Raw genomic sequence first — 21,184 nt, 5'->3', positions numbered from 1 at the left:
TATTATGAAGCAGGGAAAGTGATATGGAAAATACATATTTTGATAATACATTTATTGTATATTTTATATACAAGTTGTGGAAAATACATGTTTTAAATATATTTTTAAAGGGTTAGTTCACCAAAAATGAAATTTCTGTCATTAATTACTCAGCCTCATGTCGTTCCAAACCTGTAAGACCTTTTTTCATCTTCGCAACACAAATTAAGATATTTTTGATGAAATCCGAGAAGTATATGACTCGTCCATAGACATCAATATAGTCAAAACTTTCAAGTTCCAGAAAGGTACTAAAGACATCGTTAAAACAGTCAACATGACTACAGTGGTTCAACCTTAATGTTATGAAGCGACAAGAATACATTTTGTGCGCAAAAACAAAACAAAAATAAGGACTTTATTCAACAATCTCTTCTCTTCCCTGTCATTATCCTACGCAGCTGATGCAGTAAACACAGTTCAGAGCTTCCGTGTTCTACGTCAGAACGGCGACTCATTATTGGCTGGCTCCTGCATCAGCATCACATATATGCGTCGTGCTGCTCATGTGAACAGTGTTGGCCAATACTGAGCCAGCATTCGGATGTAAACCCGGAAGCGCTGCACTGCATTCACTGCGTCAACTGCGTAGGATAATGACAGGGAAGAGAAGAGATTTTTGAATAAAGTCATTATTTTTGTTTTGTTTTTGTGCACAAAAAGTATTCTTGTCACTTCATAACATTAAGGTTGAACCATTGCAGTCACATGGAATATTTTAACAATCTCTTTAACACCTTTCTGAATCTTGAAAAGTACAATGACGTTGCTGCCTATGTGTGGTTCAGAAGTCATCAGATTTCGTCAAAAATATCTTAATTTGTGTTCTGAAGAAGACAAACAAAGGTCTTACCAGTTTGGAACTACATAATTAATGACAAAAATTTCATTTTTGGGTGAACTAACCTGTTAAGTTATGGAAAACATATATTTTCAAAACACACTGTAAACCGCAAAGAGACACTTTTTAAATGTATAACAACTGAAATGTAAATCTACCCCATATCCACACTTCGGTATAAAAATTTATGGCAAATATATGCAAGGTTACCATTATTAGCAAACCACATGTGCCAATTCTGGTAAGACTTTATTTTAGTGTCCTTGTTACATGTACTTACTGTAGTAATAACAGTAAATTATGAATACAAAATGACATGCAACAAAACACTAATCCTAAACCTGTAAGTACATGTTGTTAATTAATATTACTAGTAATTAAATGTATAATTGCATTGGAAGGACATTTTTATTTTAATTTAAATTGTATTTTCTAAAGTTCACAATTAAAAAAAATCTGTCTGTTGTGCAATTATGGAAGGAATTGAACTGAATTGTGTGTGCACAAACCTGAAAAGGCTTCTGTGAATTAAGTTACTGCAAGCGTTGCATTGATTTATCATTATTCTTATATACTCTATTTTGACATGCCTGCATTAAATGTATCCAGATTCATTTTGCAAAAAAAATCGTTCTGTCCTTGCAGTTGTAACCATTTCCTGAGTGTGTGTTTATTTGAGTTTAAAAGATAATGGGTTTATTCGATGTTTTGCACTGGGAAGAGAAGAGAACTGGAAATCATGAGCAAACATAGTGTAATTGCCGTTGTTTTCTTTGTCTTGTGCAACCTACCAGCAATCACAGCAGCTGCTTTGTAGAGGAGCAGGTACTTAAGCTGAACGTGCACCTGTCATGTCATTTGTCTAAGAGTTCCAAGGCCACTCAACAGGTAGCAGAATGGCAGCTACAGCTGCCACTCACAACCTCCATCAAAACTCATGCAGGAAGCTCGGCGAACACAGCTGTCAAATGATTCCAATAGTTTCCTCTGGGACCGTGACTTTCACTATATGTAGAAGAACGACGATAGAACAATCTGCCATTCACCCATGTGACTCTGACCTCTGGTTACAGTTCCCCAAATGACTTTATGTGGCAAGGATTCCTGCTCGCCTCCGACTGTAACGCCCTTTGTGAAAGTTCCAAAGGCAAGAATAATCTGGCTTTGAGCAATTACTAAATACTCTCCTAATCTGTACGATCTCTCCAAACCGTTTCCAAACACCTCTATTTCATGCTATTTACCTCTTGATTGTTTCCAAGTGGTCGCTCAGAGGTTGTGCACTGAGTTGGTATGCGCTCATGGCCATGTGTTGGCTCGTGGTGGGGGGCCCAGTAATCAAAGCCAGGCCTCAGGAAGGGCAAGGATAGATCTGAGTTTGCAGCTGCTGATGCCATCTGATTTGAGCACTGGCCCAGTATTCACTAGCCCATACATAGGGAAATATGTCCTTTGACTGGAAAACATTATTTGAAAGATTTACAAAATCAAAGCATTATATATATATATACACTGGTGGTCAAAAGTTTGGAATAATTACGTTTTTTTTATGATTTTGAAAGAATTCTTCAAGGATGGATTTTATTTATTTTATCCAAAAAATAAAAACAGTAATATTGTGAAATATTATTAGAATTTAAAATAAGTGTGTTCTATTTAAATATATATTTTAAAATGTAATTTATTCCTGTGATGTCAAAGCTGAATTTTCAGCATCATTACTCCAGACTTCAGTGTCTCATGATCCTTCTAATATGATTATTTGCTGCTCAATTATTAATAAATGTTCTTATTTTTACCAATGTTGAAAACAGCTTTTTGTGGAAACATATTGTGATACATATTTTTTCAGGATTCTTCAGCAGAACAGTATTTATTTGATATCGAAATCTTTTGTAACATTTATAAAAAAGTCATTAAATGTCTTTACTGTCACTTAAATCTATTAAATTTGTCCTTGCTGAATATTTAAGTATTAATTTCTATTTTTTTTTTTTTTTTCAAAGACGCTTAAACTTTTAAATGGTATCACGGTTTCCACAAAAACATTAAGCAGCACAACTATTTTCAACATTAATAATAATAATAAATGTTCTTGAGCATCAAATCATCATATTAGTATGATTTCTGAAGGTTCATGTGACCCTGAAGACTGGAGTAATGATGCTGAAAATTCACAGGAATAAATTACATTTTAAAATATATTAAAATAGAAAACATTTATTTGAAATTGTAATAATATTTCACTATATTACTGTTGTTAGTGTATTTTTAATCAAATAAATAGAGCCTTGATGAGCATAAGAGACTTCTTTCAAAAACTTTTAAAAAATCTAAATCAATCCAAAATTTTGACCACACTAAATTTAAAGGCTATGTTTTGAGCTAGGTTGCTTTTAATAATTTTTTTAAAGTACACAGTTGAACATCTCTAATGATTTGATATTAAAGATTTTTCATACCTGTGTTTCAGATTCGAATGGACACAGTCAATAACCTGGAATGGACCGATTTTTTGTGGAAAATTACCTTGGATTCTCTGAAAAAGAGGAGGATGCAGTTTTTACTGGAACTTGAAATAGTCAATGGTATTGAAATGGAATCTTCTTTCAATGGAGGGAGAGTTGGGGGATGCCAGAAAACGCAAGACAGAAATATACGATTTCCTCAGGTAATGCATTTACCTTTTTCATTTTTATTAACTAACTGAAGTATGGAGTGCACATATACAATTATACATCTTTACAGAGTACTTTTCTTAACAGTAGGAGCCTTGCTAATTAATTTATTTTATACACGTACACACACACATTCATGTTTTGGGTCCGTAAGATTTTTTTTTTGAAGAAATTAACATTTATTCAGTGAGATTAAATTGAGAGTAAGTATAACAGTATAACATAAGTCATTTATAAAGTTACAAAAGATTTCCGTTTCAAATAAATGCTGTTCTTTTGAACTTTTGAATCACAGTTTCCACGTTTCTTGATCATCAAATCATCATATCAGAATGATTTCTGAAGGATCATGTGACCCTGAAGACTGGCGTAATATTGCTGAAAATTCAGCTTTGATCACAGGAATAAATTACATCTTAAAAATATATTAACACAGAAAACGTTTATTTTAAATTGTAATGTTATTTCACAATATTACTGTTTTTACTGCATTAAAATCAAGGAAACATTTGGCAAGGTCAGCAAAATTCGTTTGGAGACCTTGTCTTGGCAAACCTTGACAAATATTCCTTTAATGTTCTTTTGTGAACATTAAGGTGTGTCATATTCTGAGATGAATGCCTAACTACACCCAATCTAGATTTCCCATGAGCAATTTGTAATATGTCATTAAATTCATGGTTCCACACAAACTGCTCTTTCATTTTCAGATGAGCTAATCAAATAAAGTCATAAAAAGGAGGAACAGGACTTCACATTCCAAAGGCCTTTGATCTTTTTGCAATGAATCCATGAGATTACATGCCTGATTATATCCAGGTGTTGAGTCATAACTTCAGAGGTTCAGAGCAAAGTAATATTCGTCTTTAAGGCTTTCAAAGTCACAAGACATGAATTCCTTCACTCACACATCCCTTCTTATACCTTCTGCATATCATTTTCAGAGGCTCTCTCACATGTAGTCTGTCCGTGTCCAGTCTGATGCATATTTCTTGCTCTTGTAGTCTTCAATAGGCTAAAAATGGGACAGAGGATATTTGTATTCATTTATCTGTACAGTTTATAAGACGTGCATAAACAGGATTATACCTTCTGCTGCATAGTTTTTCATGACTGAAAGAAAAGAGCAGTGTTTAAATCTCCTGCATTCTTTCTTTCCCCTACATTGCTTTCATCTTTTGTCAGATGGAGAGATACAATCCGAAATGCACCTTGATTCTAATCTCTTTTCAATTGAAAGAGCAGTGGCTTTTTCCTTCTCTAGTTTCTCATGTTTTTAGGTGCTAAGCTCAGAACGGGGATTTGATTTGAGTTTTTGGTACGTTTCATTGATATTTAACAAGAAGATGAGGATTAAGCTTGATCTTTTATTCCACAGCAATATATATATTGCACACAGTAGGAACTTACTTACAAGGAAGGGCATTACTTACATCTGAAAAACCTGATTTGATTACAGCACCTTGATAGCTGAAGAGAATTAAAAACAGATAACATGTCCAAGCTGTCACGGAAGAGCTGTGAAATGTGTGTCAATGACGCTGCAGATGGAAAACTGAGATCATTTATTCAAGGTTATAGTCCACTACTAATCTTCTGAATAAGCCTATTAATAAAGCATGCAGATTGGCACATCAGCAGACAAAAACATGCTTACAAAATTAATAGATAACAGAGGTGCACTTCTATTGTTTCGGTTTGCATTTAGTGTGGTTTTGACCTGTCAGTTTGTCTGCATGAAGTTTGTTTACTAAACTACTGCCTCTTCACACTAAAGTTGTTTGATTGTGTACCTGTTTGTCTATTTATTTTGTTTCTGTCTCATACTACAGTAATGAAAAACTGGTATGTTGTTAATGCACATTCTTGCATTCAGTCGCAAGGATTTTTTTGCATGTTGTTGGTGGTTCTGCCACGACCGCTCTCTCTACAGCGGCTGTGTGTTAGACAGGCATTTTGCAGTGTGGCAGCTGTGACCGTTGTGCTCGGTGCTTGATATCCTGCTGTTTATCCTTGGACTGTATATATGGGAGCTGCAGGTCATTGCGTATGTTGCATCACTATAGCAGGGAATGATTGCTTGTTTGGATATTTTAGTTTCAATGAGTGAACTGCACACGTTAATCACTCTAGACTGTGCTGTTGAATTAGGCTCCATTGTAATATTGTGTCTGTAGTACATAAGAAAAGTCCAAAACAATGTAGGATCCAATAGGTTAGTTAGACGCATTTTGAAGTCTATGCGGATGAAAGCGGGCTGTGAGGGATACAATCTTTACAATGGCATATGCTCTATAAAGGTATAGTAATTTTCAAAATTCACAACTTTCAAAACTGTTTTATGTAGTTTTTGTCTACTGAACGCTTTTTTTTTTTTAAGATGTTTCATCAGCTGAAAAACTTGGTATGTTGTTAAACAACAGTACAATCCATTGAACACACTGTACTTCTATCACTCACATCCTCAATTTCAGTCCTGTCAAAAATTAATTACAGCATTAAAGGGTTAGTTCACCCAAAAATGAAATTTCTGTCATTTATTACTCACCCTCATGTCGTTCCACACCTGTAACATCTTCAGAACACAAATGAAGATATTGTTGATAAAGTCCAATGGTTTAGTGAGGCCTCCATTGACAACTTTCAGATGCCTAGAAAGCTGTTAAAGACATATTTAAAACAGTTCATGTGAGTACAGTGGTTCAACCTTAATGTTATGAAGCAACGAGAATACTTTTTGTGCACCAAAAAAACAAAATAACGACTTTATTCAACAATATCTAGTGATGGGCGATTTCAAAACACTGCTTCATGAAGCTTCTAAGCTTTACAAATCTTTTGTTTCGAAACAGTAATTCGGAGCGCCAAATTCATGTGATTTCAGCAAACAAGCCTTTGTTATGTCATAAGTGTTTCGAAATTTTAATAGTTCACGTGACTTTGGCAGTTTGATACGCGCTCCGAACCACTGATTCGAAACAAAAGATTCGTAAAGCTTCGAAGCTTCATGAAGCAGTGTTTTGAAATCACCCATCACTAGATATTAGAGCTGCACGATTAATCATAAAAAGATTGCGATCTCGATTCAAGCACCCACGCGATCCTACTTTATTAATGACAACGATTCACCCACGTTTATTAAACCTTTTGACAAAATCATACCGGAACGTTCAAATCTGTGTTGGTGCTGCCAGAGCCAGAGAGAGCCGTTTTGAATCACACATTAGTTATTTCTGTGTTACAAATATTCACATTATCACAGAAGTACTGAGATACAAGTTTTAAGTTAGTATTTAAACACCGATATCTACGATAGCGATCAAAATAGAGCAAATTACCTTTTGAAACGAACTTTGCACGTCAAATAACGGTTGTATCAATAATTACATCTAATTCCACTAGGTGGCGACAACTGACTGTTAAAAAAATGATTTGTCATTGAATCGTTCATTCAAAAGATTTGTTCAAAAACACTGATTCATCCAGCAATGAAACAAGTATTTATTAATGAGTCATTGAATTCATTCAAAACCATTTTTTAAATAATTCATTCAAACATTTTCCAGCAATTAGAGTCAGCAATTTATATTTTGTCAGAACCTCTAGTAAATTACATGTTATTTTGTTTGGTTGTATATTCAGAATTGTGGGAGAACCGTGATCTCTATTTGAAACCAAAAAAGCGTGATTCTCATTTTATCCAGAATCATGCAGCTCTACAAGATATTGTGGAATAAAGTCGTTATTTTGTTTTTTTGGCGTACAAAAGTATTGTTGTTGCTTCATAACATTAAGGTTGAACCAATGTAGTCACATGAACTGTTTTAAATATGTTTTTAATAGCTTTCTGGGCACTGAAAGTGTTAAAGGATTAGTTCACTTTCAAATAAAATTTTCCCGATAATTTACTCACCCTCATGTCATCTAAGATGTTCATGTCTTTCTTTCTTCAGTCGAAAAGAAATTAAGGTTTTTGATGAAACCATTCCAGGATTTTTCTCCATATAGCCTAGTGGACTTCAATGGAGCCCAAATGGTTGAAGGTCCAAATTACTCAATCACAAAGTTTCATTGCAGCTTCAAAATGTTCTACATGATCCCAGATGAGGAATAAGGGTCTTATCTAGCGAAACCATCGCTCATTTTCTAAAAAAAAAAAAAAAAAAAAATATGTTTTAACCATAAATTCTCATCTTGAACTAACTCTCTTCTTCTTCTGTATTTGAATTCCAGCAGTGCAGATGCTGCTAAGTGTATTACTGCCCTCCACAGGTCAAAGTTTGAACTAATTGTTATATACTTGCACTAGCATATTGTATATGCCAGTTTAGTTTAAACTTTGACCTGTGGAGGGCAGTAATACACTTAGCAGTGTCTACACTGCTGGAATTATAATAGAGAAGAAGAAGAGAGCTAGTTCAAGATGAGCATTTATTGTTAAAACGTATACATTTTTTTTTTTTTTTTTTAGAAAATGAGCGATGGTTTCTCTAGATAAGACCCTTATTTCTCGTCTGGGATCGCTGTAAACTGTAATTTTGACCTTCAACCGTCTGGAGGCCATTGAAGTCCACTATAAGGAGAAAAATCCTAGAATGTTTTCATCAAAAACCTTCATTTCTTTTCGACTGAAGAAAGAAAGACATGAACATCTTGGATGACATGGGTGAGTAAATTATCAGGAAATTTTAATTTGAAAGTGAACTAATCCTTTAATTATCTTGCTGTCAATGGAGGCCTCACTGAGCCATCAGATTATCAAAATATCTTAATTTGTGTTCTGAAGATGATCGAAGGTTTTATGGGTGTGGAACAACATGAGGGTGAGTAATTAATGACAGATTTTTTTTTTTTTTTTTTTGGGTGAACTAACCCTTTAAAGTACATGTATTGTATTAATATAAAGGAATTTTCCATATTGTTCACAGGTGTTTTATTTGTTTTTTGAAAAATTTAATTAAAAAACCTTTCCCGTTTTACCAGAAAATATTTGTTTTAATGTTATTTGGTCTGCTTGTTTAGTTTAAATCAGCACCGATGACTGTAAGTGAAAATACACTAGTAGTACTAGTAAATGGTCAACCGTGCGATACGGCTGGTCATGTGATGTCAACATGGCGGCGTCCATGAGGGGGCGGACCTGCTCATTGTAGAACAAACAGCTTTTTCTAGAAGACTGCTATCATGAGTATGTCGTTTTAATCATATTCCTCAAAGCACTGTTTACCTCCACTAGCAAACATCACTGAGAGCACCTTTACAGTGCAGTGAATGCTCTCTTCTTCACACTCCAGGGTTTCCTCGCCTTGGCTTTTTTTTTTTTCTTCTCCAGGCGGCAGTGTGATTTCTGGCCGTGCGCGGCGCTCACATCTCCTGCTCCTCTCTCACTCACTCACTCGCTCCCTCACTCGCACACGGGCACAGGAGTGTGAGAGACAGCCATGGAGAGGTGGAGAAGCGACTGTTTTCTTTGTTATTTTTAAACTCCGAGATCCGCATCGATGACACGATTCATATCTCGCCGCATACAACGCTATTCCCGATGCGCTCGAAAACGGAAAGTAGGTTCTCACAGGTACAGTACGGAGCACTTTTTTCCTCCTCCTGGCTTGGGTGTAATGGGGGTTTGCGGTAGCGGAGAGAGAGAGATAGAGAGGGAGAGAGAGATGAAATGCACCGTCGCTTTTCGCTGCTCGTGCTCGAATCCTCTGCTAGGTCGAGCGCGCGCTTACATAGCTCTCGCGCTCGGTTCATCGGCGCGTGTTGGAGTGCGAAAATCAGTGTTGCAAAGTTGCACACTAGTCCCTGGGCTGCGGAAGGGCCTGGCTGTGTGTGTGTGTGTGTGTGTGTGTGTGTGTGTGTGTGTGTGTGTGTGTGTGTATGGAGTTTGTTTCTTACTTTCCCCTCCCCCATCCGCTCCTGCTCCTGCTGCTGCTGAGGCCGAGACATGAATGCGATGAATGTGGGGCTCACTTCAAAGCAGATCGCGAGGGCAGCGAAAGGGGTGTTGTAATGTCGTCAGCGAAGGAAAAACGCAGCGCGAGCGAACGCGATCCCTTTTTAGATGGCTGTTTTTTTCCCCCCCGTGCATAAGTGGGATGATCGGATATATTGGCGTTTGTAAGATGGCTGTGACAACGTGTTCTCACACTAGTTGAGTCAGAACCGTGGAGTGGATCAGCACAACAAGCCCACTAGAAATGTCGGCTCGTGCACTCAAAGATGGTGAAAGTGTTTTTCACCGTCTATGCTCACTTGTTCGGGAAGGTCTCGCGCCGCACGTACTTCCTCTCCTCGCGCGTTACGTTCTTTGATGCGGTTGACGTTCTAACGTTTCTAAGTTATCGCAGCTTGTTTTGTTTTGAACCTATCTCCATTACCCGTAGTGTTTAGCTGGGCTTTGTTTTTGAATAACGGCGTTTGTGTGCGTTAAAATGTTTATGAATTCGCGTCTTGTGCCTGGATTAGCCTGCTAGCTCATCGCCATTGAAGTTCGCGCTGTTAAACTTACTGACTAGGAAAGCTCGAGGTTTCTTTCCTCCTTCGCTCGCTTTATCAAGAACATCAGACGGATTCTAGTTGGCAGGCAGTCACAGGTTTTAAGGTCGGAGCTTGAAAGTGTTGGATTTATGGTCGGTCGGTGTCATAAAGCGTGTCACAGGTGAGTTCAGGAGTGTTTGTGCCATGATGGCTGCCCTTTTGCACTATCTTTGCTTTAAGATAGATGCCTGAGCGAGGCCACTGTAGGTTTGATGGGGGTTGAAGAGCACTGCAGTGTTTAATTAAACTTAGATGGTACAAAAGGTGTACTGCTCGAGCCATCAGTACAGTGTAATATCTCTAGCGTTGGAAATGTTCAGGTATTGTACGGTAACACTTTTTTACAGTGTCTTTGTTGCACGTTACGTGCACCACTATTGTAATAACAGTACAGGTATGCATTATTACATACGTACATACACTTTAATTAATTACCAGACTATTTACACTCTAAGGACACCTTAAAAATGAAGTGTAACCTCTTTTAATGCTTTATGCAGTGCGCTGAATTTATGTTGAGTTTGCTTTTGCTCAATTATGATACAAAAATGATAATTTTACCTCATATCTGCAGCACAGCAGGTCATAGTGTTTACATTTTCACACAAAATCCAGTATACTGAGAACATTTTTGATTCCTTAATGTTATTCCCTTTTTATTATTGATATTTGTTTGATTGTTGTTTATTAGCAGTACTATTGTTTTGAATATTGTTTTTAAAATGATCATTTTACCTCATATATCTGCAGCACAGCAGGTCACAGTGTTTACATTTTCACACAAAATCCACTATACTGAGAACATTTTTGTTTCCTTAATGTTATTCTCTTTTTAGTATAGATATTTGTTTGATTGTTGTTTATTAGCAGCACTATGGTTTTACACTGTTTTACTTTGCTGCACGTTGAGCCTTATTGAATGTTTTTCCCATGCCTCTCTCTCTCTCTCTCTCTCTCTCTCTCTCTCTTCTCTTTTAGGAGGAATTCTTTCGCAGTGGCATTAATAGAAGTCTGGATATAAACTTTCTGCCTTGTGGGCTGTACTGGGACAGGGTGCAGGGACACTGTGAGCATGAGCGTAAACGAGAAGGCGTGTTATCTGGCAGACCTGGGCGGCAGCTTCACTGAGGATGCCCCCAGACCCCCTGTCCCTGGGGAGGAGGGCGACCTGGTGTCCAGCGATGGACGGCAGTACAGCCACAGTTTTTACTCCTCCAAGTGCGAGAGCCTCAAGAACGAGGCCTCCATAGCCACACCCAGAAGACCCGACCTGGATCTGGGCTACGAGCCGGAGGGCAGCGCTTCCCCGACGCCGCCCTACCTGAAGTGGGCCGAGTCATTGCACTCGCTTTTGGACGACCAAGACGGCATTCACTTGTTCAGGACTTTCCTCAAACAGGAGGACTGCGCCGACTTGCTGGACTTCTGGTTCGCTTGCAGCGGCTTCCGCAAGCAGGAGAACAACGAAGGCAACGAGAAGATGCTGAAGCTCGCGAAAGCCATTTACAAAAAGTACATCCTGGATAACAACGGAATCGTGTCGAGGCAGATCAAACCAGCCACCAAGAGCTTCATCAAAGACTGCGTGATGAAGCTTCACATCGATCCCGCCATGTTCGACCAGGCTCAAACCGAAATTCAGACTATGATGGAGGAAAACACCTACCCTTTGTTTTTGAAGTCTGACATATACTTGGAATACACTAGGACGGGTGGAGAGAGTCCCAAACTGTTCAGTGACCAGAGCTCGGTGTCAGGGAATGGCAAAGTCCTGCCCGGCTACTTGCCAACTGTGAAAGAAGACGAGGAATGGAGGTGCGACCAGGAACAGGAGCAGAACGCAGAAAGTGACCCAACTCCCAGCAACAGGCTGACCCAGAAGCTGCTCCTGGAAACCGTGCCTCAGCGGGTGGCCAGCAGTAAAAGATATCAGGACAACCGTGAGTACAGGTAAATCCCTGCAGCTTTGAAAATCCTGTCTTCCTTCTTCCGTCCCCCTTCCCCCCCTCGCGGTGCAATCGCAGTCAGAAGAAAAAGATAAAAAGGGAATCTGAGTTAAGCACAGCCTTCCACAGGAGATGAGAGGAATGCAGTATAGGCAGAAAGCTCTAAGTAGCTGCGACTGAGGTAGCAAGACAGATACTGGGTCGCAGCGTTGTCTTTGCCTACTGCGAGTTGGTGCAAGTGGGTGCTCTTTGTGTTCTCCATGCAGGTGTCTCTTGAATGGCAGGCTTTGCAGCAGAATAAAGGTTTCTTCAGGAGAACCACAACATGGTTTCTCTTTAGAATGTGCACAAAGGAAGAAACTGCATTGCGAGAAAGAGAGAAAGAATGCACACACTCCGAAAAGTTTTGAGGTATAGATTTAACAGATGCTTTCTGGGGCGATTTATGTATCTGATCTAATGCGCTTTGAAGTCCATAGCTGTGTATGGATTTGTTGTGTTTCTGAACGTTTAGATCTCTATCTCTCATACCACCCATAGTTTGCGCGGCGAGCGAGCGTATTGGAATGTATGCTTCAGGTATTGTGTTTTGTAATGAATTTTTTGTGCTCAGACATTCCCGAGGCATTCCTCACCACCAGTTGTGATGGCCCATTGTGCTCTTTTATCTTTCTCCTTCATATCGTGCGTCGCACCAACATCGTTTAATCTGGAGGACGCGTTTTTTTTTTTTTTTTTTTTTTTAAGCCGTGCTGTGAAATTTACAGCAAATCACTTGATGCATCAGAGCCTCGAGTCCCTCCATATGAGCAAAATGGGATTTAGAGATGTGACTGCTAAATACTTTAATCCTTGTCCTGCTGGAATAGAAAGCGGTGCATGTGGGCCTTTGAACAGCCTCTGCGGAAGATTACAAAGCTTTCCGCCCTAGATTTAAAAGCAAATATCGACAGGTGCTTTTACAATGAGATATCAAAGCAACGAGGCACTCCAGGTTTTGGGTGTTTTTAGGCTTTTACCATGGTAAAACCACTTTTTACTGTTTTTTTTAAATGTTTATGTGGGCTGTTATAATCAAGCTACAGCAGGTTTTTGTGCAGTCAAGCTACAAGCTTTATCTGTCCAGCTATACGTGATGTGTTACATAATTGACTATTTGATGGATTATATGCGTGTTGCCACATGACCTCTGTGTTTTAGAGCATGTACACAATGCCAAATTGTCAATTGTAGTCCGATTTGAATACGTGCTGGACAAAGCTGAGCTAAAATAGCCTTATCCAGCTCTGATAGTCTGACTTAAAGTGATAGTTTACTCAAAGAAAAAAAGAAAAGGAAAAAAAAATCTGTCATTTGCTCACCCTCATATCATTCCAAACCTGTATGAATTTCTTCTCAGGTTTTTTGTCCGTACAATGGAAGCCAGTGGTAATTAAAGATGTTTGGTTACCAGCATTCTTCAGAATATCATTTTCTTTTTTTTTTGTTCCACAAAAGAAAAAGTCGTACAGGTTTTTCAGGACATGAGGGTAAATGATTACAGAATTTTTATTTTTGGGGGAACTATTCCTTAAGAAAACTAGATTAGTGCAATTTCAGCCAGACTGCAGTGCTTACATGACATTTTGAAAAGACAAATTATTATTTTAGTCAACTGTTGGCCCCATGACTAGGGTTGGGAATCGTGAGAAATTTTCCGGTTCCGGTTCCGGTTCCGGTTCTGCCTAACGATTCCGGTTCCGGTTCCATTAAAATAATTAAACAACTATTAAAAAATAGTAGTAAGGGAAAAATGCACAATACTTGACTCAAACAGTCCTTTTTGTGTAAAATTAATTTAACAAACTGTTAATCTCAACAAATTCGCTAACACTTTACAATAAGGTTCATTAGTTAACATTAGTTAACTACATTAACATGAACTAATAATGAACTGCATTTCTACAGCATTTATAATCTTTGTTAATGTTAATTTCAACATTTACATTATTAAAATCAGGAGTTGTATTTGTTAACATTAGTTAATGCACTGTGAAGTAACATGAACAAACTCTGAACGGCTGTATTTTTATTAACATTAACAGAGATTAAAAAATACAGTAACAAAGGTATTACTGATGGTTAGTTCATAAATGAACCGTATGAAGTGTTACCACAAATTAGATAAGATGCTTGAACACACATGTAAGATTCAGACAGGTGAAACTTCATAAAGATTTGTTTCTGACAGAATGATTCATTGATAGACACATTTTTAACAGTAAATTTGTTGCCACCTAGTGGCGTAACAATGCAATCGATACAATCGTCACTTTCAGAACAGAAGGTAATTTATTACACATAAACATCAGCGTTTCTATCTGAATAATAAACTTTTGTATACTTCTGTTATAATTGGAATAGGCCTATTTGTCACACAGAAATGATACTGTGCTTTTCAAAAGATTGTTTGTGAAGCTGTTTATATACACATTACAACTCTCTTCAGATCAATGGCAGCGCGAATGCAGGTTTGAATGTCGCGATTTTACTTTTGTCAAAGGTTTAATATACAGGGGCGATCATGTGGGTGATGAAATCGAGAACGCGATCTTTTAAAGATTATTCGTGCAGGTTTGGGCACGTCTCTTTCTCTCTCTCTATTGAAATCTTGCGTATATGAGTAGCGCCGCACGAGGGCTTTTCAGTGCATTCATTGATAATATTCATGATGTGAGACGTCTCTATGAAAGGATACGCTCCCCGCACTTCGACCACCCATCACACCAGAACCGTTTTCGGAACCGAAACTTAGAAATCTTGCACGGTTCCGGTTCTTTTCAAAAAACACTACCGGTTCCGGATGAGAACCGGTTCTCGGTTCCCAACCCTACCCATGACTTAAAGTTACCTAGTTGCCTTAAAATTGAGTTCATTGAAATAAAAAAAATTGAGTTAATACAGTGGAGACGATTGGTTTAATCAACAGGAACTCAAAATATTATGCTATCTGAACCACATTATAGGACTGGACATTATGACATAAAATCAAAATCTTGATTAATTGAACATTTTACCTTGATTACTATTAATGAACTATTATTTATTTTATTTATTTTTGCCCTCATAGTTCACTGACAAGGTTTGTACTGACTAATAAAGGTGGGATATTTTTTCCTAATGAAAGAGTGCTCACTTTCAGCAGTTATATGCAGTATCTATGGGTCGTAACATTTCTTACAGATTTCTGCTCATTTTAAATAAGATACAGATAAATTAGCACAGTACTAGTACATTTATTTGAATGCATTAATGAGAGAGCGATTGCGTGTGTGAATTTGTCATACCGTCTCTCTATTAATTGTAAAGCTGTGGGTTGTAAGTAGTTACTTCAAATGTAGAAAAATATATGATATAACTTCTGATATAATTTCTGCACTCCTCTCTGTGCGCATGATCTTCACGTGATGTGCAGTTACTGTCAGTATGAGTGTTCGTGTGCCACGATGCATCACAGTAGCTCAATATAATGATACACATCTGATGGTCTAAAATCACTTGAATGTCCAAACTGGCAAGCTTTAAAACGCATACAATTGACAAAGGTTAGTAAAGAAGCAAGTGAAAGTGATCTAACTTCGGGAATCGCCGCTTGCACACTGTGTGTGTGTTGACTCGATATTTGACTTAGGCTCCATGTTGCTTCCATGCTGCTGACTGGAGGGGCCTGAGTCATGAGACTACAAACGCGGTAGTATGTTTTTAAGGGGAAAGTATTTACAGGATTAAAACAACAGAATAACCGACATGGGAAAATTACGTCCGTTAGAGGTTCTGAATTTCGGTTTCGATTACTTTTCGATTAATCGTCCAGCCCTGCCACATTAATTATTGAAGGTTGAAAAAAATTTTGTGATTAGTGTTGTCAAAATTACTGGTAATTCGGTACCAAGTCGGTACTGAAATTTTGAAAATGTGACAATACCCGCATTTCTGTAGTACCGGAAGTACCGAGTATCCGGGTATATTCGGTACCCACTGATAGGACTGTGGCAGTATTTACGTGAATATGACACGAGTGAAGCACAAAGCTTTGTGTAGCCTACAGAAGAAATGAAAGAGAAACGATCTTTCCTGCTCGTGTCCCACATCCCTCTCAAAGCGCAGAGTGGTAGGATATAATGATGCATCTTTGTGTGGAAATAAAAAAACGAATGTTTTTTAAAATAATATTTAACTTTCTTAAATATTTTCTTAAATTATTTAGGTTAGCCTACCATTATTTACTGATATTTATTTCATAGTTTTACAAGCTGTAGTATGTCGTTTCACTGACGGAATAGCTAAAGTAAATGGATGTTTGAGCATTTGCTTATTTATTTTTTTTATATTTCATAATTTATTTCATTGAGGTAGGCCTATATATACACACACTCCATATGTATGATTACCATCATATGTTTTTAAAATAGGCTACTTAAAATGGTAAAATAGTTCCAATGGATTTTCCCGTGGTACCGAGAACCGTAAAATTGTAATGGTATTGGTACCGCCTAGTGGAATTTTGGTACCGTGACAATACTAGTTGATAACAAATCATGAAAATATTGTTTTTTACAGTGTAATCTGTTTCTACCTGATAAACATATTTTGCAGCTTGGCATAACTACAATAATGTTTATCCAATTATAAAAATGCACATGGATGACTTTTCCAAGTCTAGAAATCACACTTTTAAAATGAGGCTACCTCATATAGGTTTTTCAAGACCATGAGAACTCTGGTTCATTAAATAAACAAAAACTTTAATGAATGGAGTTGAATGGTAACACTTTATTTTATGGTATTTTAACTAGTTGCATATTAGCATGCATATTACTAGAATATTGGCTGTTTATTAATACTTATAAAGCTCATATTAATGCCTTATTCTGTGTGACCTTATTCTACATTCTTAATCTACCCAATACCTAAACTTAACAACTACCTTAGTAACTAAACTTAACTATTAATAAGCACTAAATTAGGAGTTTATTGAGGGAAAAGTCGTAGATAATAGTGAATGTGTGCTCCCTATATTAAAGTTTGGAAGTTTGCTGAGGACCCTAGTGGGCCCTGGGCCCCTGGTTGAGAGCCACTGATTTGATTGCGTTTACTGTAATGCACAGCTTTGAGCAGCTTATTGCTTTCATAAAACCGAGACTATAAGATACATTAGCAAAATAATGCAGACACCAACTCGCCAATAGATAAGATTAACCTTAACAATCAGAATAAATAGTTTACTAAGTTGTATCAAAACTACAAATGGTCAACAGTATAACTGTGACGTTTTAACAACATCTTTGTATGCATCTCTTCCAATCAGAAACTGAGCCTGAACTATCTTTATTATGTGAATTTTTGAATTTATACATGTTTTTCCCCCTTTTCGGAGCTAAAGCTTAAATTCTAAGCAGGCATGGAGGAGCAGGAGGAGGATTTACACAGCCTGATTTAGCCTCTGTAAAATGCTCAAACATACATTGTGCTCCGCTGCTCTGATGTACTCAGCTGCACTGTGTTCACTGCTGGCACTCCTCCCGCAAAGAGATTGAAAATTGCGGAAATCTACCCCTAGAAGTTGACCCAGTTTTCTCTCAACTGTCTGAGACAAACCTTGACATCTGTTGATGGTGCAGTAACCCTGTTCTGTCCAAAACCTCAGAGCTTTAGATGTTCAGGTGAGGTATAAAGATGAGAAACATCCCCAGGAGTGTTCTGAAAGGAAATGCGCCTCGCTTTGAGATTGTTTTGCAGCATATTCTTCCTTTCCTTCTTTTGACTCGCATCTTCTCCAGACAGTTTATGTTTAGCATTCGAGGGGCTTTGTGTAGCATTTTAATTTTTGGATGTCGTTAAAGGGTACCCCTTTTTTTTTTTTTTTTTTTTTTTATATATACAAGCTTTAACATGACAAAACGAAGGACTCAATGACAGATTGATATTGTTAAACCACAGAAACTCCTTCCACACTCCACCCAGCTCAACGTATGTTCCATTGCCTCTGGACCTGATGTGTTTTTAATTAGCGGGAGCAATGCATTTGTGAGGCTGTGTTCAAATGATTTTTTCATTAGGCCTACATGAAGTATTTGGCTGGAAGTACAGAAAGACATCACGTTTATTTTTTAAATAGCCTTTTAGGTAAATGCTTTAGGGTTTCATGCATGTAAATTTTTCAAGAGTCATATGTCTTTTATTTGCTGGCAAAAACTAGGAAGTGAGGGAATTCAGAAGTTTCTTTGGTAATTAGTTTGGTAATAAGGCCACAGTGATTGTCTGTAATGTGCATCATTAAGTCTGGAAATAATTCCTCGGCTATACCAAGATCAGTGGTCAAAATATAAATCAAATGCTAGATATTTTTAAGAGGAATTTGGTCCAGCAGGAATCAGTATGAAAACAGATTTTTTCGCTTATGTTTCTGATCCCTTACACTGACGTAGAAGTACACAATTTACTTATATTGAACAAGCAATAAATCCTTAAAACAAGTTACTGCTTCACATCAACAGCTTTATTAAGATTTTGTTACATTTCATAGCCGAACTTCAGTAAAATATAGTGATTTAACAGCATATTAACCATATTTCATCAATGAACATTATCCATTTATATGCGTTTTCAGAGTTAAAGTACTTGTAGTAATTAGCAACAGTATCAGACAATAACCAGTGACTGCATATCATTAGAACTCTTTAAAGAACTCATTTAAAACTATATGCTGTAAAATAGGGCTGCACAATATATCGTGATTTATCTGCAATTTTATCACGCGTGATTTGGCAAATGCTGCGACTTTATGCGCAACTTGTCAGAGCTGTACGGCTCTGTGATCAGTAGTAAATGCTTCTCCATCTGAAAGCCAGAGGGCGCTCTTGTGCAGAAACTTCAAATATGCCCTGCCGCAGAAGTAGGTAACGTGCGTCATTCCAGGAAATCCTTACGGATGTCATACTATCACTGTAGCTGAATAAACAGAAGATTGAAACGCTTTAATTAATTTAAACATGACTAATAATCACACGACTGCCTTATTTTGTGTAAGAAGCCACATCATCTCACAGAAAGATGCTCAACTGTTGTTATGAAGTGAGTTTGGAGTAAAAACATGTTATTAAATGTTGTCTTTTGTTGGACAAGATGTTAATAAATGTTTCTCATGTCTGGAGAGATGACGTGTTGCTTTTTCAAATGTACATTATAAGCAATTATAAGCTGATTTCAATGTTATCGTGCAATAAATTGTGCAGCCCTACTATGAAAGGTCTTCATCGCAATTGTCTCTTCCTGCCTGTCTCACGTTGACAGCGCCACTCTGCTAGAGCCATTGCGTGGGAAAAACACTAGTTAATGTCACAAATAACATTAGAATAAAACTTAAAAAAAGGTGATGCCAGACTGACCTCATGCAGTCTGCCAGAGCTGCTGCATGAGGAAAACACTATTAAAGATTGACTTGGAAATTTAGCAGACCGCTCTGATGTTCTTACAGAAAAGTAAGCTTATTTGTACAAAATGTAAGCAGTTTAGAAAGTGTATACGTATTTTAATGTCCACTTACCAATTTAAAGTTCTCCTAGGGTACTCCTTTCATGTTGAGTTTGTCAGAAGCGCGGTGTAACGGAAATTTTCAGACCAAGACGGTTACTACCAATCGTCAAGCTTGACCAATCTGATTAAATGGAGAAAGAATGAATAATTTAAATATATCATCATTTTGAGTTCTGAACACATACATATTTAATTCGAAAGATTTTTCTGCCAAATAAATTAAACGTTTGTTTGACTTTTGATGCCAAAACATGGTATTTTAAAGGTGCTATATGTATTTTGTTGCTGTTTTTGAGTGTACTAAATCATAAAAATACCATAGTATGTTTGCAGAGATTTAGGATACATGCTAAGTTCAAATAGTTTCTCCCAAAAAAAAATGCTACAGCCAATTATTTTACTTTGAAATGTGCGTTCCAGTTCAGAGTTTTTGTTTTTGTCTGTGATCCCGCCCACTGCCAATTTACCCAATAGTATTTCGACACCCCGGGTTACCAGTCGGTGGAAAAGACAGCGTATTGCAGCCGTGGAAGCCAGTAAACGAACTGGGTCAGAGATCACCGATTCTACCCAACCTAAAAAGTCTCAGAAGTAAAAACATTGCAAATGTATGCATTAGCTGATCAACTTGCAGTTTAAGGCTCGTCTCTTTCTATTGTCAATTGTCTCCTCAATCTGGCAACCTGCTTTAGCGTTGCATCTGAGGTGGTGGGAGTGGAGACTGCAGTACCTGTTTCAACTGCTAGCTGTCAGTGTTACATATTCCACCTTTTAAAGGATTAGTTCACTTTCAAATAAAATGTTCCTGATAATTTACTCACCCCCATGTCATCCAAGATGTTCATGTCTTTCTTTCTTCAGTCGGAAAGAAATTAAAGTTTTTGATGAAAACATTCCAGGATTATTCTCTTTATAGTGGACTTCAGTAGACTCCAAATGGTTGAAGGTCAAAATTAAAGTTTCAGTGCAGCTTCAAAGGGCTTTAAATGATACCAGACGAGGAATAAGGGTCTTATCTAGTGAATGTAAATGTATATGCTTTATATAAACAAATGATCGCCTTCCAAGTGCTTCCGCCAAAACCGCATTTTCGTATTCTTCAAAAAGCTTACGCCGTATGTCCTATGCCTTCCCTATTCTACTTACAGAAAAAATGGAACTGGCGCTGTGTCCGTTCCGTAAGTAGAATAGGGAAGGTGTAGGACATACAGCGTAAGCTTTTTGAAGAATACGAAAATGCGGTTTTGATGGAAGCACTTGGAAGGCGGTCGTTTGTTCCTCGTCTGGTATCGTTTAAAGCCCTTGAAGCTGCACTGAAACTATAATTTTGACCTTCAACCGTCTGGAGGCCATTGAAGTCCACTATAAGGAGAATAATCCTGCAAAGTTTTCATCAAAAACGTGAACATGAACACGAAGACATGAACATCTTGGATGACATGGGGGTGAGTAAATTATCAGGAAAATTTTATTTGAAAGTGAACTTATCCTTTAAGTAATGTTAAGTTATGATAACTTGATTTCTTTAATAATGACAACTTTAGGGTTTACAGTGTAGTAGGGCT

At 37.5% G+C, this 21,184-nt stretch overlaps 1 protein-coding gene and 1 long non-coding RNA gene across 15 annotated transcripts in view; one reads left to right on the top strand and one right to left on the bottom strand.

The window, feature by feature from the left end:
* Positions 1-880: 880 nt before the first annotated feature.
* On the bottom strand, positions 881-9,842 carry LOC125269980. Of its 4 annotated transcripts, none has more exons than XR_007185228.1 (4): positions 9,457-9,842; positions 4,483-4,573; positions 3,343-3,419; positions 881-2,336 (listed from the first exon to the last, which is right to left on the bottom strand). It is a non-coding gene; the product is annotated as an uncharacterized LOC125269980 (long non-coding RNA). The 4 variants fall into 4 exon arrangements; XR_007185229.1 differs by lacking the exon at positions 9,457-9,842 and adding an exon at positions 8,786-8,923; XR_007185231.1 differs by lacking the exon at positions 9,457-9,842 and adding an exon at positions 6,107-6,217.
* Positions 3,527-21,184, top strand: part of axin1 (axin 1) — a 54,127-nt gene continuing 36,469 nt past the window's right edge. For 2 of the 11 annotated variants that reach the window (XM_048193065.1, XM_048193056.1), the window contains exons 1-2: positions 8,920-9,133; positions 11,077-12,048. In XM_048193065.1, coding sequence (XP_048049022.1) covers positions 11,171-12,048 — 878 coding nt within the window. In that variant the 5' untranslated portion in view covers positions 8,920-9,133; positions 11,077-11,170. Of the gene's footprint in view, positions 3,552-8,911; positions 9,134-9,506; positions 10,220-11,076; positions 12,049-21,184 lie in introns of those variants that run through there. The other 9 variants (XM_048193097.1, XM_048193089.1, XM_048193051.1 and 6 more) reach the window with 8 other exon arrangements.

The sequence above is a fragment of the Megalobrama amblycephala genome, linkage group LG1, assembly GCF_018812025.1.
Source record: "Megalobrama amblycephala isolate DHTTF-2021 linkage group LG1, ASM1881202v1, whole genome shotgun sequence".
In the NCBI taxonomy this organism is placed as follows: domain Eukaryota; kingdom Metazoa; phylum Chordata; class Actinopteri; order Cypriniformes; family Xenocyprididae; genus Megalobrama; species Megalobrama amblycephala.
Note: the sequence above shows the minus strand (reverse complement) of the source record. Positions and strands in the feature narration are given on the sequence as shown.